The 20,442-nt window shown below is 40.1% G+C and overlaps 1 protein-coding gene across 2 annotated transcripts in view; it reads left to right on the top strand.

Moving 5' to 3' along the window:
- Positions 1–19,499, top strand: part of ROR2 (receptor tyrosine kinase like orphan receptor 2) — a 159,821-nt gene extending 140,322 nt beyond the window's left edge. For both annotated transcript variants that reach the window (XM_054810550.1, XM_054810551.1), the window contains exons 5-9: positions 6,731–6,858; positions 10,212–10,526; positions 12,291–12,536; positions 14,224–14,426; positions 16,113–19,499. In XM_054810550.1, coding sequence (XP_054666525.1) covers positions 6,731–6,858; positions 10,212–10,526; positions 12,291–12,536; positions 14,224–14,426; positions 16,113–17,555 — 2,335 coding nt within the window. In that variant the 3' untranslated portion in view covers positions 17,556–19,499. The remainder of the gene's footprint in view (positions 1–6,730; positions 6,859–10,211; positions 10,527–12,290; positions 12,537–14,223; positions 14,427–16,112) is intronic.
- Positions 19,500–20,442: the final 943 nt, after the last annotated feature.

The following is a 20,442-nucleotide window of genomic DNA, read 5'->3' as shown; positions in this document are numbered from 1 at the left end:
TGGAGTTTCAATTCACAATGTACGTCTTTTGGAACTAGCAAATAAACATTCAAATCAAACACAGCACAATTGCTCTGTTCAGTAAATGTGACTTTAAATAAATTTTTTTAGGGATACTGTTGTGTGCTACTTTTCAGATTAAAAGCACAAAATTAAATACTATTTGTTAATATTTGTCTAAGTTGCGTGGTAGACATCAGAGAATCTTGCTTTTGGGGTCTGTTGTTAGACTCAATGAGCATCTGGTAGCAAAATTCACGGGCCATATCCCTGGTGAGTGTAAATTGTCATAGGTCCATTGACTTCAACTGAGCTATGACTATTTATACAAATTCCCCTGCCTGTTAGTCTTTGACTTTCTAACACTAGAGTCCCCTTCTTTTCTGATACTATTTATTACATTTCTTTAGTGTATGGGAAAAGATTTTACATCCCTCTTGTACTTTAGTGAAGTCTCTCTTTGAGATGTTAATTATTTTGATGGGTATTTTCTGATATCCCAGGAGCGCTGATCTTTAGACGTGGGTAAAGATGTGCAAACATATGATTTTATGTGCTGGAAAGGTGGGTTATTTGCAGATAAACCTTTAGTCATAGAATGAAACTATTTGTTCAGTAAACAGGTAGGGCAGGAAGCCTGTGCCCTTCTCCCGTGATGTGGGCACAGGGTGCCTCCATCCAGGCAGGGGCCTGATGCAGCAGTGAAGTTGTCCCTGCCATCCTTTTGCTTTTTGGCTTCAGTAGGCAGGACACATGTGCACGTGTGTGGGGTTTGGTGATCTATGGTTTGTGGGTTTGTGTTTTTGGTTTGTTTTGGTTTGTTTTGGTTTTTTTTACCCAAGGTTTTTCCTGTACACCTGGGTTTTGGAAACTTCACTAAAACCTCCAACCCATTTGTGTGTATTACTGAATTTCTGCCCTGAATGGGCAGAAGTTACGGGTGATGTCAGGAGCAGCTGGAACTAGCCCAGCCCTTCTCGATGGATGAATAGTAATAGTTCAGGCAATACTGGTTTTTCCTCCATCAAATATTTATAAACCAGACTGTTGCCTTGAACGTCAGTAGTAAAACTTCCATTGATCTCCTGTGCACAACAGGAGGTCTATGAGAAGGAGCAATTTTATAACCTATTGTAATTATTACTTTAAGAGACAATGCTCTTGACCGGAAAGTACCAAGTATTTTTCTGTAACAACATAAATTCACTATGTTTTTGAGAGGAGGCAAATTGTATAGATGTGATAAGGCATATGACAAGGGCACTATGTTTCTCTTCTCTCAGATCTTCTCTGTGACCTGTTTCAGTGGGAACTCATTTTAGCCATTGAAAAGTGATCCCCTTGTGACTTGAGTTCACTCCATGGCACTATGATATGATACATGTCAAGAGTAAGGGTAACAAATTGCAAGGGCTGTAGTGCCAGATTGTAAGAGGTCCTGATTTTGAAATGCAGTACAAACAAACCATGAATAAATATGTATATTAAAAACAGAAATTCCTGAGTTTTTACTGCAGGCCTTTATAATGCCCTTCCCATAAGTCAGAGTGATTTGTCTCTTTTTGATTAAACATAAACCCTTTATTGCTTTAATTCTTTGTATTGCAGGTCATTTACCTTGTGTGCTTTATGAAGTAGCCACACACTGGGCTAAACAAACTCATAATCTGAAATATGATGCCTGTCCTTTTCCCTCTGATCTTACTGATCATCCTCTTTACATGGCTTCTGCCATCAGTTTTCAAGCCGTAGCTATCAAAAACTCTTTCCCACAAGATTAGTGACCATATACCAAATGTTGTATTTCTCTACCCATAGCAAATAGGATGACATAAATCATTTGTCCTTTCCATTGTCTGTCACTGTCTAACTGTGGTTTTCTGTGCATTTTTCCTTGCTTTGCCACTCCACTTGTAATGGAATATGAGGGGGAGTCCTAATATCCTCTCTTAGTATTTGACAGTTTTTAATTAAAAGCTGTTTAATCCCTGGACAATAGGAAAGAGGGTCAAAACTTCAGGTTTGTTATTTGTTGTGGGAAAATGTATAGGACATTTTAACTGCACTTAGTTTGCTTGTGGGAAACTGCTGTAACAAAGTTTCTATTATCTTTTTTAAAAACTAACCTCTGGAATATTGTTTACTTTGGTGAAGTGTAAGCTGAGGATGTATACCTCCAAATAACCTCTAAATTTATTATTTGAATATATTAAAATAAATTGTTCTCAAATTATAATTTTAAATAACATTTTTGTTCATTTTATCACAAAGATAGGTTGGTAGGGTATTATTAAATTAGTGTGGTTTTTTAATGTATTCAATCAAAGAAGGGTTTTTCTGAGTGTTCTGGAGGATTTCTGAGTTTCTTTTTATGGCTGATGCACAGTGTTGTGTCTTTTCTATTTTCAGGAAAATAGATTTAACTTACAAGTTTCTGTTGTCTTCATAAGTTAAGTTTGTGGGATGCAATCAGAAAAAAGATATCTTACTAGCAAATAAATATCTAGTAGTTCTTAACTCTGCTTTCAGAATTCCTTTCATGAACCTGTGCTAAAGATTGCTATGCCTTCATGTGTTTTCTCTGTTTTTCAGCAAAACGGCTAGGTCTGCACTCACTGTGTTTTCAGGGGCACTAAATACATACTGAAAGCTCTCATCAGTCTTATGTGCTTCACAAGGTGATTTTAGTATTGAACAGAGTTTCCATAGTTGTCTTTTATTTACTGAGACTTTTTTGTTTCCTATGCCCTCTGGACTGTTCAGCTGTGACAGTTGCATACAATAGATTGTGTTACATAGATATCATACAGTGTATTGTGCCCTGATGTGTTCTTTCAGCATTTCAGAATTTCCGTTAAGAAAAGCCTCTTTGTTTCCTCGGTATTTTCTTTTGTAGTCTGCTGTTCTGTGTTCTTTCTGTGTCACATGTGAAATTAAAGTAATGCATAATGGGAGGGTGGCAATGTTCACACTGTTCTTCCAGCACGTGCAGTACGCCTAGAAATCTCTCCATATACTCCTAGAGGAGATATCTGCCTAGATGGAAGTCTTGCATGACCTCCATCTAGAGAGATTCCTATTCATGCATGCTATGTTTTATTGCTATTCAGAGGTACCTGCTTCTTCCAGTGCTTCCTTTATAGACACAGATGTCCCTGGAAGTTATGGTTTCTGTCAGTGGGAGGAGATTCAACTGGCACTGTACCACTGAACCTGCACCTTTCTTCTGCATTGCTTGTTTGGTTAATTCTCCATTTCATATAGACTTCTGCCCACAAACCTGAATGCAGACTGTGTTTAATCAGGTGGTGCAGTGCACGTGTGATAAGGAACCTGTAAATGTCTTATCAGTGCTTGACTATTCAAGATATTTCCGGACTTGGTAAGCCTGGTCAAACTTAGAGACACTCCATGTTGTACATAAAAGTAATATCCATATTTTTGTTTCATTTGTGTGTGCCTGAAAAGATTCTCCTGCTTTAGCTTTATATTTGAAAGGCTAGTTCTTAACTTTATTGTTCTGGCAGAAGATCACCATATGGACCTGGAAAACTAATGTAATTCATCCTAAGAAATTGAAGCTGGGGTTTTAGGAATAGAGTATCTGTTCAGTCAGACTCTTTATGATTTTATTTTTAAATCCAAACTCTGATCAAACATCTGACAAGTAGTTAGGAGGAGAGTTCTCTCAGTAGGAGAATATACCTTACCTCCACTCTAATTAGTGCTGAGAAAATTCACGTTCCAGGTGCGCTGTCTTTGAGACTGCCCTGCAGCAAAGGTGAAAAAAGAATGTCAACACTTAGGATGTTCCTGACTCTGTTTTGTGAAAAAAATAGTTATATAAAAATGTAAGAAAATCACTAGTGAGAAGAGGTGATGCCATCTTGAAACATTCAGAAAGAAACAATAAACAACAAAGGTAGAAAAGTACCCATGGCAGTTTGCCTGTAAGACTTCTGCAAGTGGAACAAATTGAACTCTTCTGGATTCCTTTTGTGGAGTCAGATTTCTGCTTTTACCAGGGTTCTTGATCAGAGGAGACTTTACAGCTCAAGCAGCAGGAAATTGAGGAGTTGGTATTTCTGCCTGTTTTCAGCAGCTTTTAACTCTTACTCTGATCAGCAAATGAATTGCTGGCATATGGTTTTGGGTACGAATCAAAGCTACACATGGTTCCAAAGACTCTTGTTTGAACTGAGCATGACGCTGCTCCTGCGCTGTTTTATCAGATTCCCCCCAGCTTGCATTTTGCTGTGGATATTTTGCCATGTGCTGAGCATACATGTAGCTGTAAGGGGACTCTATGTGCTGCTACTTCTGCAGCTTTGTAACTGTTTCCTAAGAAGACTAATGTAATTTTGTCCCCTTGATCACTAGTACTAGTCAAACTGTATTCATTGAGTTGCCTGACCTGACAAAAATGATGTAAAATAACAGCCCAGTTTCTGTCAGAGTATCTGACATCAGGTTACTGTTTACTTTTGCTTGCATTCCTGGTAATGCATATCCAGTTTAGTTTAATCAGCAGTTGACTATAACATGGGAGAGAGGAGCATATGTGTGTGTATATAGTATCTAAGCTGTATTTAGAAGTTCTTGACAGAAATAAATAAACTGAGCTAAGTAAGAGATCACACTGCTTTTGTCACCATACCCATACTGTTTGGAGTGCTATTTTTTATTGATTTTTTGTATGTGTGTGTGTGCTGACAAGAGAGCCCTGCACTGAGAGTTGAAGTGTGAGGTACAGTTTCAGTCAGATACATTGCAGACTTTGTTCTGCAGGATAGGGGTATGAATTTACTCTTGAGAAAGAGGTCAAATAAGGGTTTCATATTCATTCAGTTCCTTATGGGAATTGCTGACTTCCTACTGAGGTGGTCAAGGATCATAAAACAGGCATAGACAAAATGCTTTGATATTTTTGTCCCTTCAGGCATGATGCAATTGTTGCAAAATTGGAGGTTTTGTTATGAGAGTGAAAGAATTTCACTGCAGGAATTAACTGATCCTGGAAGACTCCTCCTTTACTTTATCCACCATAATCAAAAACTTACATATCTTTGTGGAAGCAGAACTTGTTTCAGAGTTTGTAGAGAAAATGATGCTTTATGAATATTTAACAATCATACTGTGATAGGGAATAAAAACCAGATCTGGACAACAACTGCATGAGACACTTCATATCATCATGGTTTATCTAGCAGCTATTTGATGGATCAGGTCCCATTAAGTCATTGTCTTTCTGGGAGGAAAGAGAGGGATGCTGCTCGAGTGGTGATCGATGGTTCCAGCTTTTGGCTATACTGTACGGACAATCCTGCCCAACCTTCCACTGCCAAAGAGTTTATACTTTCAGAAATAATGGTAACTTTTCCCTGAAGAGATGAGCTTTATCAGGGAGACATAGCAGAGGAAAAATGGAGAGAGGTTACTAAGACAGAATAAGATATGGGAAATAACGGGCTGCACTCAGCACTGCATAGGTGTTGGGCGATGTGCTCATCATGGCTAGCTGTAGTCAGGCAGCAGGTTTTCGTGCTGATTTGGCCCAGCTGAAGTTAGGTGGTTTTACACGTATTCACTGACAGTTTTGTCCTGCTCATGTGGCACGCTAAGGTATTTTTAAGAGAAGTGGAAACATGGGTGACCAAAACAGGTATTGATACCCAAAGGTAATAAAGTACAAAGCTGAAGAAGAGTATTGAAGTAATACTTCAAAAATCACTGGTACGGGAGAGGTACCTTGGACTTTTGAACTGACTGTTTAGGTGCAGAAACTGATTAAGCTTTTGGGTGTCCTAGGATTACTCTAGAGTCATGGTTTTCTATATTATGTTGTATAGCTTTTTTTGGTCCATCCTGCAGTGAATGATGTGATGTGAATCCATCAGGCTAGTGAATTCTAGCAGAGAGGCTGTGCCATGCCAGAGGAAACACACGAACACTCTCACTCTGAAGCCCTTTTTCAGTGCTCAGACAGTTATGATCTGCAGATCAGCTCTGTATTATTTACTGGGGCTTTGGGGATGATGTGTTGAACCACTGAGCTTTTAGGCTAAGTGGTTTTATGCCAAAATATTTATGTTGATGTAAGGGAGCAAAATTTGGCCCAAAACTTCATTGAATCGAAAAATGTATTAAAATACATATTGGAAGAGGAATTTGACATTGACTCTGACTAGAGGTAAGAGGAAAAGAGGTTAAAACCTTGATTACTTTTTATTCTGTTTACTTAATTCAGAGTTCAAAATTATTTTGAATTATTTTAATTAAAGCTTGGCGATGTCTCTTCTGCTGTTCACTACAGGAAATGAAGAAAAGGGGAGGGAGGGAGGAAAGGAGAATCAACTGTTTGCCTAATTGTACTAGGTGCAGCTAGATGTGAAAAATGCATGGGCACACGTAACAATACCTAGTTGCTGTCTCAGTCTAACAGCTTTTTAATAGATTCATCTGTCAAATCCCATTAGTATTAGCATATGATTTTTAAATTAATCTTTGATTTCAGTTTACTTCTTTCTCTAACGAGTGATTTACAGGTTGCCTCATTAATACTTCTAATGTAGTGCAGAGAGAGTTGGAGGAGAAAGCTGCACCTGGGGAATCGAATGATTTCAGATTTACAGTCTTTTGGGGTTTTCTCCTTTTATAAGAATATATTTTGTAGAAATTCATTGGGGACAGCTAGACTTCTGCTTATAAAATCCTAACCTATCTTTTGCAGAGAAGATTACCATGAAGACGGGTTCTGTCAGCCATACAGGGGAATTGCGTGTGCACGAATCATTGGAAACAGGACCATTTATGTGGACTCCCTCCAGATGCAAGGGGAAATTGAAAACCGAATTACTGGTAAGCTTACACATCTCTGTAGCACGGCAAAAAACATTTGTGAAAGTATACAATTCAGGTACAAATAGTGCTATCATCCTTTTCAGTTTCATTGATCAATGACTAAGACATACTTATATTAAGGTTTAGAGGAGGTGAGCCAGTTTCCCACTTGTGCAGTTAGCAAAATTTGGAGCAAAGATGAGTATCTGCTGTCATGTGTAGAAGCTTTTTCCATGTCCTTAAGTAAAATGTCAGAGCATTGACTTTTTAACAGTCTGGAGTTTATACTGAAGCTTTTTGCATGATGGATTCAAAGAGAATATTTTTTTAAAAAAATAAATTTGTGATATGTAATAAAAAATGTCTGGGTTTTTATTTTCTTGAAAAATGTATGGTGGCTTTTCCCTGGGGTTTTCTCCCCTGTTGTGTAATCCCAGCAGAGTCTGGATTTCACATTGATTTTATATAAGAGTCAACCTTCCTGTGCTCTGCCCCTGCTGATTCTTTTTCTGATCATCATTTTGTTACAAAAACATGCATCCAAAACCCTAATGACTTTTAGTGGGCTGTACATCAACATAGATTTTCTTCACTGGACCTCAGTTAGCCAACATTAGCAGCTGTGACTCTGATATACACAAGCAGAGCAAACAAATGAATCTGTGGAATAGAGCAAACTGTTTATTGTCATGTATGACCAAATAACTCAGTCCAGCAGGAGCTTATTTGCATCTGGCCAGATATGGCTAACTAATTAAATCTGCGATTTTAACATAACTAGTTGCCAAAAAGAGTTTGACTTCCCTTGTGAGCTCTATCTCCTTATAGATATTACCTTAAAGGCTCATTGTCAAGCTAGAAATCCAGGTCAGGTTTTTTTCTGTTCTTGCAGTGGTGATCAGATTCTGGGACTGGCAAAATCCAGGTGCTGACCTTTCCTTGTGCTGTTATGACTTATCCCCCTCCCTCCTTTCTCCTGTACTCTGCTGTAATTCCAGGCTCTTTTATCATTATGTCATTAATTAATACATACTACTGATTCAATTTTTTTTTTCTATGATACAATTTCTATCCTATTTGGATGTTTTTCAGCAATATGGAAATGTTCAGCTGTCTGAAATGATTAAATTTGTAACTCTGTGAATTAAGTTCATAATGTCCTTTCAAAAAAACCAAAAAACCAACAAACGAAAAAACAACAAACAAAAAAACCACAAACAAAAAAATGTCATATCTTCCAGAAAATGTTTATTGGTTAAGTGATACTTGTTTCTGGAATATACAACATGGACATTCATGACCTGGCTGCTGGATCCCTACTACCACTGATGATCAGTTAGATTTTGGAGCCTGGGGGCTGGGACTCTCTGTCCTGGAGCTGAGGAGAATTTCTGATGGAACCGGTTTTTTTTAAGGAAAATTCTGCAAACCACCATGTAGAGCTGCAGAGTGCCTAGCTAGGCAGTAATGATAATCCTTTAATAACACAGCATTTTCAAACTATATGCACATGAAGGACATACCAAATGCCTTATGCAAAATAACTCTTAGGATTTCACAGCATACTTGTTTCTTATGAGTCTTCTTATATGTAAAACAAGTATTGCAAGAATCTGCTGTAAAACTGCTGCTGAGATTTTGCCTATACTTTTGCCCGTACTTCCTAAGCGCAGTTTTTGGTGGAAGGTCTTTCTTTGTGCTGAGAGCCCTAGGGCATTCAGGGGAGGCTGTGCTTGGGAAACGGTGACACCTACTGCCCAACACCAAGAACATTTCACGAGGTTACAGGCAACTTTTATGGAGAATTTTCATTCTGGATTTTCATTTTCCTGCTGTGCTGATGTGTGAAATACATTCCTTTTGTGTCTACAGCCCCTGGTGCTGTTCAGTCCTGGCCATGTGGTTAGGTGAGAATTGCAGCCTTCTATTAAAAAATGAAGGACAGTTCTGAACAAAAACTTGAGGCATGACTTAAAAGACTGGAAGGCCAACAATAAAGAGTGTGTGCACCTGACCCCTGACCTGTGGATATATGTGACTAGCAGTATCTTTGCTGTGCTGTTTAATAATTAAAAAAAATAAACCCCTTAGTTGCCACCACACAGTCCTTCTGGCTTTTGCGCCTCCCATCAAAATAAGGACATGACTGTGAATTGCGCACTCTTCATTCATGCCAATCTAAATTATGTAATGTCTTCACAAAAATTAGTTGGTGTTTCAAATAGCCAACAGTAACCACTTCACTCCTCCAGGTTTATTTTTTCCCCTTAGTCTTTGGGACAAGCACATTTCACAGCTATCTTTTGAGGCCTGCATGCAGTGTTCCCTATATTCCTGTGTTAATATTCCTGTGTTAAAATAAGTAAAGGTGTAAACAGTACAAAAGGCTGGAGTTGGGGCTGCTTGCTGCATGTGTGATGTTTAGGAAGAGACAAGAGACTCTCTGATAGCAGGTGGCAGCAGAAAGTAGATGGTCGAAAGGAGAGAGCTAGACAAGTGGGAAAGAATTGATTCGTAAGTTTTAAATAGACTGCTGAATGACTTGAACTGCTAATTTCCTCTCTTTTTACAGTGTGCATTGGTGGAATGTGCAGTCTAGCAAGCCTCACTTACAAATGATGTTTTCCGGTGTGGGAATGAGTATTCCTGCATTTAAAGCTTGATTTATCCCCTGATACATGTTGCACATGCACATTTGTCTGTCTTTGCAACGTGCAAGAAAACTCTCAGATAAATGTTAGTGTGTAGATGCTGAGAGCTGAAGAGGAGGATTAAGTTCCTAATTCATTATGACATTCATCTCAATGTGATCAGTATGCTAGACTGATTACATTCATTTTTCCCCAAACTGCTGCCTGTTAGGCTTCTCATGTGTATTAATAGCATTATCTCCCCAAATACCAATGGCATGCTTCCTTTTGCCTGTCAAAACTTGAAAAACACTTGTCTTGTTTATTGATCAAAATGTCAACAGGAGTAAGAAGCTAGGTGATCCTCATTCAGATTTTACCTAATTAGGAACTTTAGAAATATATGTCAGCATGCTGGCAGGTGTATCTTGCCTTAGCTCTTTATCCTTTCAAGGGAAAATTAGTCAAACATCAACAGTTGGCTCAATACTAGTCACTTGGGTACTTCCTAAGAACTGAGGTCCTGCAAGGTCTGTGCAGATGTCAGAGGGACACTGGGTTTTCTTTCTGCATTTGTAAACTCTCCTTTACAGCAGAAATAACCTCATTTCCCTCTGCTCAGTAGGCTTTCAGACCCTCAAGAAAAGATGGAAGTTGTAAAAGGCAAATGACATGAAAATTACATTGTTTCCCCTGCTTTTTGTGAATTAATACTTAAGCAGCATTTTTGTTCCTTTCTAGCCGCATTTACCATGATTGGTACTTCCACACATTTGTCGGATCAGTGCTCACAGTTCGCTATACCATCCTTCTGCCACTTTGTGTTTCCCCTGTGTGACGAGCGCTCTCGGAACCCTAAGCCACGGGAGCTTTGCCGGGATGAATGTGAAGTTCTGGAGAATGATCTCTGTAGGCAGGAGTACAACATCGCTAGGTCAAACCCCCTCATCTTGATGCAGCTACAGTTGCCTAAGTGTGAGGATCTCCCACGACCTGACACCTTGGAAGCTGCCAACTGCATAAGGATTGGGATCCCTGTGGAGAGACTGAGTCGATGTAAGTCTGGGTGTTTCATCACTGGGAAAAAGTAGGGTTTGTTTCTTCCTCAGGTTGGGTCTCAGAGACAATGTTTTGTCAGTCATTCTTTTTGTAAAGAAAGTACTGCTATACTGGACACTACTACTTTTTATCACATTGATACTGCCCATAATCTTGCACTGTTGTGAGGTATAGTTAGGATGTTGAGGAAGTTTAAGGGATGCTACTTAGTACTGAAAAGGGTTATATCAACCACCCTTGGCTGTAAAACTCTGTGTTCAGACAACCGACTTGGCTCAGATTTGTGAGGGGCAGCAGTGCATTGCAGGCTGCAGGCTTCGCTTCCCACATGCCTGCCCCCAACTCTGGCTCAATCCTTGCCTTTCTGGATGAGTCCCCCCCCATACAGCTATTTGTGAGTTCTGTTTACCTATCAATAAACCTCAAACAGGCTATGGAAGCTTCACTGGAAAAATCTGTTAAGAAATTAAACATATAATGTTCATTCTTTCTATATGGAAATCCACGAGAATATTAACCCTGTAAACTGAGCATGGAGTGTAATTGTCTTTCTTCACCCACACAGGATGGGTGAAAACATTGATCTTGCTTCCGTGAATTTATATTTGCATCCAGGAGTTGCATGGCTGCTCTGTTGTCAGTAATTATGTGCTGACAATTTTTCTGCCTACTGCATTTTCCTAGCGATTAGTCACCACCCCTTACAACGTTCAACAAAGAAGCTCCAAGAGACTAAAAATGTTTTTTTTAAGTTCAAAGTGTGATAAGATTATTCTGAATATCCATTGTCTGACCCCGCAGCTAGGAGCAGGGGTCATGGCATAACGGTGGGCGTGAAAGACTAGCTGTGTGCTAATAAGGCAATAATCTAGTGTGGTTGAGAAGCAGAAATAACTGAAAAAACTATGACAGAGATAAATCAGCCAGGGAAGAGGTATCAAGCAAAAGGAATGAGAATAAAAACAAAAGTCTGCAAAAGTTGTCTGTGATCCTCAGAGCCAGCGGTGCTCCCTCTGGCAGAACAGCTGTGGTGTGAGTACCCTGGGGGTTCAGAGGCAGGGGGTTGAGAGCGCTGACTTGGAAAAATGGAGATGGTAATGTTGCAAACATACAGAAAAATGCATGCTTCAGTTCAGGTGATTCATATGGGAGACAAGCACTCAAAAATTATGAGGAGACGATAGCAGCAGAGCAGAAAGAGAATAAAGATAGGATTTCAGCAGATATGAAAGTGATGTGTCTAAAGAGATGAAAAGCCTGAATTCCTTCTTTCTAAAGAAGAAAATAAGGAAAAATTGGCAAGAAGCTTTAGAAAATACAGCACTAATTTCTCTAAGAAGTGAGCAGTGTGAGGAAGACAGGAAGATTATGAGAAATAGAAGTGGTGGGAGGTTTACACTGTTGGCATCTGAAGACTTTTCCTGAAGTGAAACTCGTATCTCTCATTTAGTTCCATTTATCTTGTCCTGTGTCTAAAGGTCCACACATGCTCAGTAACAACTTGCATTCAAAGTTACCAAATATTGGTGTATATAGCCGTAGAGCTGAGACGCTCCAGGGCAGAATTTAGAAATAACTGGGTGTAAAAGTACAGATTCTTGCAGAACTGAAATTTCAAACCTCATAGCTTTCATTTAAATCCTGAAGTACATAAATTCAAGTACTTTTTGCATACATGGTCTATGCACTTTAAGTCTTTTGGTCTTGCTGGCCCTTGACTGTTTTCTCATTTGCAACACTTTGTCAAACTCTCTGTTGCAGATCATCAGTGCTACAACGGTTCTGGAGTGGACTACAGAGGGACGGTCAGCGTTACAAAGTCTGGCCACACTTGTCAACTCTGGGACTCCCACAGTCCCCACAGCCATGATCTGACTAGCACACAGTTTCCAGAATTAGGTGGAGGTCATGCATATTGCCGAAACCCTGGAGGTCAGATGGATGGGCCCTGGTGTTTTACAAAGAATAAAAACGTACGCATGGAACTGTGTGACATACCTTCTTGTAGTATGTATTCTCTTTCTTTTTTCCCCTACTACTGTCCTGAATCCTATGTAATGTTGAATGTTCCCTGTTTTTACAATTCACTTAGGAGGGTTATGCTTTCAAATGTTTCATTTGCTGTAATGAGGCTCCCTTGTTTTGTGTTGTAGGAGTTTTAATATTTTCTGGAGATCAGAGCTTGTAACTGAGATATTGTGACATATTTTATTATGTGTTGGGTGCTTAAACTGAGGTAATAATTAATGATACTGCTGCAGTTTGCATTCTAACTTGTCAAATGCCAGACTTGACGTACTTATCACCTGTATGTGTTTGGTTTGCTCACACTACTCAGTTGTGTATTGCTTTTGCTCTGTGTGGCATCTTCAGGCAGCAAGGATTTTCATATCCTGTAGAGGGAGATACAGCACCATCCTTGGCTGGAAGGAAAATGTGTGACATGCAGATGCAGAGATGTCATGAAAAAGATGATCTTATCCGAAAAGTCCTACACTATCTGCTAGTGGCTCTGTACTGCACAACTGATAGCAAAAATAAAAAGCATAGCTCTTGCAGCTTAATACTGTCCCACTCACTTTCCTGTATTGGCACAGCCTTCGCTCTAGAGCTGTTACAGTGGTAACAGTGTTTGGACATGACAAAGCAACTTAATACTATGCTTCACTAGGAAGAAGAGCATGTTTCCTGCAGCAACGGATGTATCGTGGAAGGCATAAAAGTGGTTTTGTTACAGATTGCCTGGATATTTAAGAGCGCTCAAAATTGATATTTCTTAGTTACTTCACTTTTTTACAGTAACATGATTTGACATTTATAATAAATTTCTGTGTTGCATGTAGCACGGTGTAAAGATAACACTGGGAAGTGGTTGTGGTGAAAGCAGTAGCCACAAATAGCAAAACCACGGGTTGCAGAAAACATCCCAGACGGTTCCAATGAACATTTTGGACATCATTATGCTTTCCTAAAGTCTCTAAGTATCAAGAAAAAAAGCATTTTAGTAAGGTTCCAGAACAGTCTTATTAAGTGTATTGATTGCTTTTTCATGTCTGTCTCACTGTAACATAAAAGCACTTTAATTCTATTAAGTACAGAACAAATAATCACTCTGCCAGCAAGAAGTGAGATTTATTTTATTCTGGGCAGAAGTAGTACCAGTGGAGGTAAAAAGTGAGCAATATGCTAATGAAATGGCTGAAGTTGGGCGAGAAAACCAGACTGCAATGTTGTGCAGCAGTTTATCACATTGAGTTCACTGGTTTATATACTGTGATGAAGACTACTCACTTGTTTTTTATCCCTTGAACAAGATAATGCAATGATACTCTGGTCTATGTTCTGCAGTTTCCATAACCAGAAGCCTCAAAAGTAAAGTGAAATAAACTGCATAATGTTACAGTCAACACATTAAATGTGGAGCTTCTAGTTTATCTTCATACTGCTAGTTGCTATGTCCATTCAAAGTTCTTTGAAATATTTAATGGAAAATTATGGAGAAGGGGGAGAGGGTAATGTGGCTTCTGTTTTCAAGCTATATGAGTTTACTTTTTGTTTAAAATGTAGTATTAATAATCAAAATAATCATACAATTGTTCTTGTTTGGTTGTTTGCTTGGTTGGGTTTTTTTGCTTTACTATCGAATGCATTAGAAGCACCTATTGTAAACAACGAACATTTCTGTGCCTGACAGGTCCACGTGATAACAGTAAAATGGGAATCCTCTACATCCTGGTTCCCAGCATAGCCATCCCTCTGGTTATCGCCTGCCTTTTCTTCCTGGTCTGTATGTGCAGAAACAAGCAGAAGGCATCTGCTGCTACACCACAGCGGCGCCAGCTGATGGCATCTCCTAGCCAGGACATGGAAATGCCACTTATTAATCAACACAAACAGGTATTTTTTCCAGAATTTGCTTAGGCCACATATTTCCAAAGTGGTGTGATTTTCAGTGTCTCAGACTGATGATGTTTGAGTTGAGCTGTGTTGTAAGGGACCTAATTTTCACACTGTGCTGACCATCTACTTCAGTGAAAACCAGGTCTTGCACTCTCTAGCTGTACCTAGAAATCCTGGCCTTGGGCAAGAGCTTTCAGGACAAAGTATTTTATGACATTTGCCCTTACCTGTCAATCCCCATTCTGCCTGTTGTCTCAGTGACTGGAAATGTTATTTCTGATCCAGTCTTCAGCCTGCAGCTCATTTTCGCTTCTGCTAATGATGCAGCCGGTTTGCTTGTTTAAAGCAGGATGCACAGTGGGGTTTCTTGTCTAATCTGTCGGCTCAGTTTGCCAGTATTCTGAACCATCACTGAGGGGGGAGCTGAGCCGGAGTGCAACATGTCACTAAGGCTGTGTATCACAAAGGACGGTGAAACAAAAATGGCTTCTGTCTACAAGTCTCAGCTCCTGCATACAATTTCCTGGGTCAACTAACTGATGTCTGTGCTAAAATCCTGTTCAGAGCTAATGTTGAATTTTTAATCACAGCATTTACAAGATGCAAGCTCTAAAAAACAATGCTTACTCTGGAACAACTGGCAACATCTGTTTAGGAAACTGTAGAATATTTGTGGGATATTACCAATTGTAACACATTGCATTGATTTTGTGTGATAAGGGGAAAGTTTAGTGGCTGAGTCTGGGCTGTGCAGGAAACTGTCTGGTCCAGTCCACAGTCTGTTGGCCACTAAAATAAGAGCTTGTTCCCAAATCACCTGCTAAAGCCTCTTTCCAGCCTGCCCTGCTCCTTCCTGCTGTGGTGCCCTGCATGTGAAGCTGTGCCAGCTGCATCTGGCTCGGTCAGGGACTCCTCCAGCCCACACTGGTCAGGACAAACCCATTCGATCACCATCACAAACTCCCTTGCTTTTCCTGCCAGCTCTAGGAAGGATTCTCTGGGGATTTCTCACTCTTGGCTTTGCCACCTTTTCCTTCATGTACCAGAGGGATATTCTTTCTTCCTTCTGCTCCTCTTCCACCCGCCTCTTCATGAGAGCTACTGTGAGGTGTCTCAGTGGGGGTACTGTGTACTGCTACCCACAGGCAGGGGCCGTTCCTGTAGTGCAATGGGAGAGAAAGGGCATATCTGCTACTGCAGAACCGAAAGAGAGATTTTGTTCCTCCTTCTGCTGGAAGGGATATTTCAGTTCACTCAGAGGCTGCTACCTCCTCAGCCAGTGCCCACAGCTTTTCTGACAGATCTCCAGTGGACACCTGTGGGCTAATCTGTAGGGCAAGTGCAGCTCCAGTTAATAGAGCTCATCATTTGCCAGATTTACTCTGAACCAATTGTTCATTTAGCTTGCAGGAAATATGGTTGCTCCTTTGTAAAAATAATTATACTCATCATCTTGCAGCATAATTCAATTTACACTTCTGATAATAGTATAACTCATTTCAAGGTTAACTGTAAAATCAATATACTGATGTGAATATACAAAAAGCTGAAAAGTAATTTTGACCCAATTTATCTCCCATTTGGAGCAGCTAACCACTGGGAACTTTTCTTTAATAAGAGATTCTGTTGTTTAGAAAATATTGTGATTTTTTTTACTGACTTACTTTCTTTACTTCATTTCAGGCTAAACTTAAAGAAATCAATCTGTCCACTGTGCGGTTTATGGAGGAATTAGGAGAGGAAAGATTTGGCAAAGTCTACAAGGGGCATCTCTTTGGTACAGCACCAGGTGAACAGACACAAGCTGTTGCTATCAAGACACTTAAAGACAAAGCAGAACTGGCTCTTCGGGAAGAATTCAAACATGAGGCAATGATGAGATCACGATTACAGCACCCAAACATTGTTTGTTTGCTGGGAATAGTGACAAAGGAACAACCCATAAGCATGATTTTTAGTTATTGTTCCCACAGTGACCTCCATGAGTTCTTGGTGATGAGATCTCCCCATTCGGATGTTGGCAGCACTGATGATGACAAGACAGTAAAATCCACCCTGGAACCAGCAGATTTTTTCCACATCGTGACTCAGATAGCTGCAGGAATGGAGTATCTTTCAAGCCACCACGTTGTCCATAAGGACTTGGCCACTAGAAATATACTGGTGTTTGATAAACTGAATGTGAAAATATCTGATTTAGGCCTTTTCAGGGAAGTTTACGCTGCTGATTACTACAAACTGATGGGAAATTCCCTTCTTCCTATCCGGTGGATGTCCCCTGAGGCTATTATGTATGGCAAGTTTTCTATTGATTCAGATATATGGTCATATGGAGTTGTGTTGTGGGAAGTTTTCAGCTATGGCCTGCAGCCTTACTGTGGTTATTCTAACCAGGATGTCATCGAGATGATCAGGAACCGACAGGTTTTGCCATGTCCTGACGACTGCCCCACATGGATATACACTTTGATGTTGGAGTGCTGGAATGAATTTCCCAACAGAAGACCAAGATTTAAAGATATACACAACAGGCTAAGAACATGGGGAAACCTTTCTAATTACAACAGTTCAGCGCAAACCTCTGGAGCAAGCAACACCACACAAACAAGTTCTCTCAGTACAAGCCCAGTTAGCAACGTCAGCAATGCTAGGTACATTGGACCAAAGCAGAAAACTGCAGCTTTCCCTCAACCGCAGTTCATACAAATGAAAGGGCAGATGAGACCGATGGTCCCACCTCCTCAGCTCTACATTCCAGTCAATGGTTACCAGCCAATGCCTGCCTATGGTGCTTACTTGCCAAATTTTTACCCCGTCCAAATTCCAATGCAAATGGCTCCTCAGCAGATGCCTCCCCAGATCATTCCCAAACCAGGCTCCCACCACAGCGGGAGCGGATCCACCAGCACAGGCTACGTAACAACTGCGCCTTCCAATGCGTCGGTGGCCGACAGGGCTGCTCTGCTCTCGGAGGGCACAGATGACACGCACAATGGAACGGAAGACATCGCCCAGAATCCCGTCCAGGAGGAGGAGGAAGAGGAGGGCTCTGTGCCTGAAACAGAGTTGCTGGGTGATAATGACACACTTCAGATGGACGAAGCAGAAATTCAATCAGAAGCCTAAGGAATTTGACCTCATTACTAAGAATTTCACATCACTTCCATGCATGGAGACTGTAGATCCTTAGGCTTAATAGCAGTGATTTTGATCTGACTAAAAGAAACAAAACTAAAACACCTATACCCATGTAAAGTGCAGCAGTAATGATATACCGGGTTTATTGACCATTGCCACCATCAGATTTTGCAAATATGATGGTATAGAATAGCTGGGTTTAATCTTTTCTTACTGTCCTACAGTTCTTGAGGGAAGCTGCTTTTCGGTTATGTACTGTTGCTGTGCAACATATTGCAGAGTAGCATTGCACATCATGTATATCATGATATGTGAGTGTAATGTTAGTGAATTATGCTTAAACCAATAACACAAAAAGGAATCCAACTATGGTTGCAGAATTGCTCTGAGCATAAAGAAGTGCCCTGGATGTGATGGACAGCTTAGTTTATAGTATTTATCTCTTTGATATAATGGACACGAGATTGTTGTTTGCTTTTTGAGTCTGAAAAAATAACAAGTTGAGTATACTGATCCGTGCTTGTATTGTGATAACGAGAAAAGTAGGGAAACTGAACATAAAATTGGCTTTGCTGAGTAAGACCATGGGTCTGTCCAGCCCAGTAGCATGTCTTGAAAGGCCATTGCTAATGTCTGCTCAGGGAAGACTGCAAGGGCAATTTCCCTTGTAGAATTTCCCCGGGGTATTTCCTCAGCCTCCAGCAATTTGTGGCTTAGGGACTTCCCTAGCCAGAAGTGGATTTTTTTTCTGTTTAATAGCTCTCAGTGGAATTTTCTACCATGAATTTATCCAAATGATTTTGAACCCACATAAACTTATAGCATCCACAACATCCTGTGGAATAACATGAGAGGAGAGAGGATGGCTTGCTTTCATCATTCCCAATGAATGACTGTGACAGAAGCTTCAAAATGAGATCGTCTGACTGCATTTGTGGATGAAAGTATTCCTTCTCTGCTGTGTATTTTCAGCAGCAAGCAGCCTTAATACACTGTTAACCAAAAATGGGGATATTGTAGGGGATATTGTAGGTGTGCACTAACTTAACAATCCAACTTTAATTGCATATTGGTTATCAAGTATAGAAAAGGGCTCCACATGTATGTTACTACATTGCAGAAGTGTTGGGTTTTGTGCGGGGTCATAGACTTACTTGATTTACCGCAATTACTGCTGGATTGCATGTGAAACCATGTTTTTTCCTGCCTCTTTGGTGAAAATGAATCTTTGAACTTTAGAAGACCAAAATAAGCAACACTGTACAAAGTGCTGGTTTTGTGCTTCTATTTGCAGGATGAATCATGTACAGACCTTTAAATGTAATTTATGTTTTACTACATTTTATATACTTTTTTTCATTGAAACATTTGGATTTGTGAATGAATGACTTTATAACTTAACCATTTACAATATTCACATGCGGTGCAGTTTTATTGTATTGCTGTTTCATTTTGTTAAATATGCAGACAGGTCCATACATTTCACGACCCTTTCTGTAATACAAGCAATACACATTCTCCTTGTAGCATTGTAGCCAACACACACTATAGCTGTAAGTTGTACATCCAACATGGATTATTCAATAAAGTGATGCAAAAAGTATGATTAAGTATGTTATCTTTATAGGTCCTACAGCAGCTGTTTTGTTATGGTACTTTGTGGAAATAGAAATGGCCACAGTTCTTAGGTTACAGCTTTCGTACCTAAACTACAACTTTTTATTTTATTACATTGGGATTCACTTGTAAGTTGTGTAATCATTGTGATCTACACCCTGTGTTCATGGTATGGCAGCATTACTTATTTCCAGCATTTCACCTGGATTTGGAAATGCACTGGTAGGAGTAAAATATGAAAGCTTTATTACTTGTGTTAATATAATGCAGCTTTGGGTGCTATTACTAAATAAAGGATAAATAAATTAAAAAAAATGTGAAGTTTATTTACTTTAAGTTATTTTTTCTTCTAGGTTTCATGTTCTCAGATCAATGAATTTCATTAATCAACTACATTGGCTTCCTTTGCTAACTTACTGTCCAAAAAATGGAGAGTAAGTGGTCTGGTTACACCACAGAGGCATCAGAAAGAGAAAAAATACAATAAACGAGTGAGTGGCAGTCAATGGAAGTGTCTGTACAGCACTGTCTGAAGTTCAGCCCATTCTGTAATCAAAGAGCATTACAACTTCAGTGCTTTGGTTACAGTTTACTCCTAATTCCCTTCCTCAAACCTGATAAATTCAGACCTATAAATCACTATAGTCAGAAAAAATAGGACAGATTCCTGTACTGACTTTCCCATCCCCAGTAAGATGTGGATGCATTCTCCACGTGATGGAGCGGTATGCAGTCCCCTGGGCCAGCGTTGGTAATACACACAGTAACACAGAGGGGTTTTCTCCCCTCTGTTTATGTGGATGCACTTCTCTGAGTTGCCACAATCGGAACTATGACGGCATGCAAACACCTCATCTGCGGCTCAGGTGAGCACCTCTGCACCAGTGGTTACCACTACCAAGTTGGTGGCTACTGTAAGTCATATGGACTGGCAGTAACTCATTACTTTGCAACTCCCCAGGCTACTTCCCCTGTGATGGCTGCTACAAAGACCCAGCCAGAGTCAGGATCTGCTTTTCCTCCTCAAGATTTGGAAGCAAGGCCAAGGAGGAGCAGGGAAGGCATGCGGCGGTAAGTGGATGGGAGAAGGTGGTAAGCTGGGAATAGGGGAGAGAAGGGTTGGGGCTGAGGCCCAGCAAAGCCAGCTCAGTGCTGCTCACTAGGGCGTGCAAATTTACTTCATCCTACCAGGGCTAGCAAAGCTGGAGTTCATCCTGGTGGCAGAACAACTCTTCTGGCAACAAATACACGTGTGGAT

This window comes from Grus americana, chromosome Z (assembly GCF_028858705.1).
Source record: "Grus americana isolate bGruAme1 chromosome Z, bGruAme1.mat, whole genome shotgun sequence".
NCBI classification, from domain to species: domain Eukaryota; kingdom Metazoa; phylum Chordata; class Aves; order Gruiformes; family Gruidae; genus Grus; species Grus americana.
Note: the sequence above shows the minus strand (reverse complement) of the source record. Positions and strands in the feature narration are given on the sequence as shown.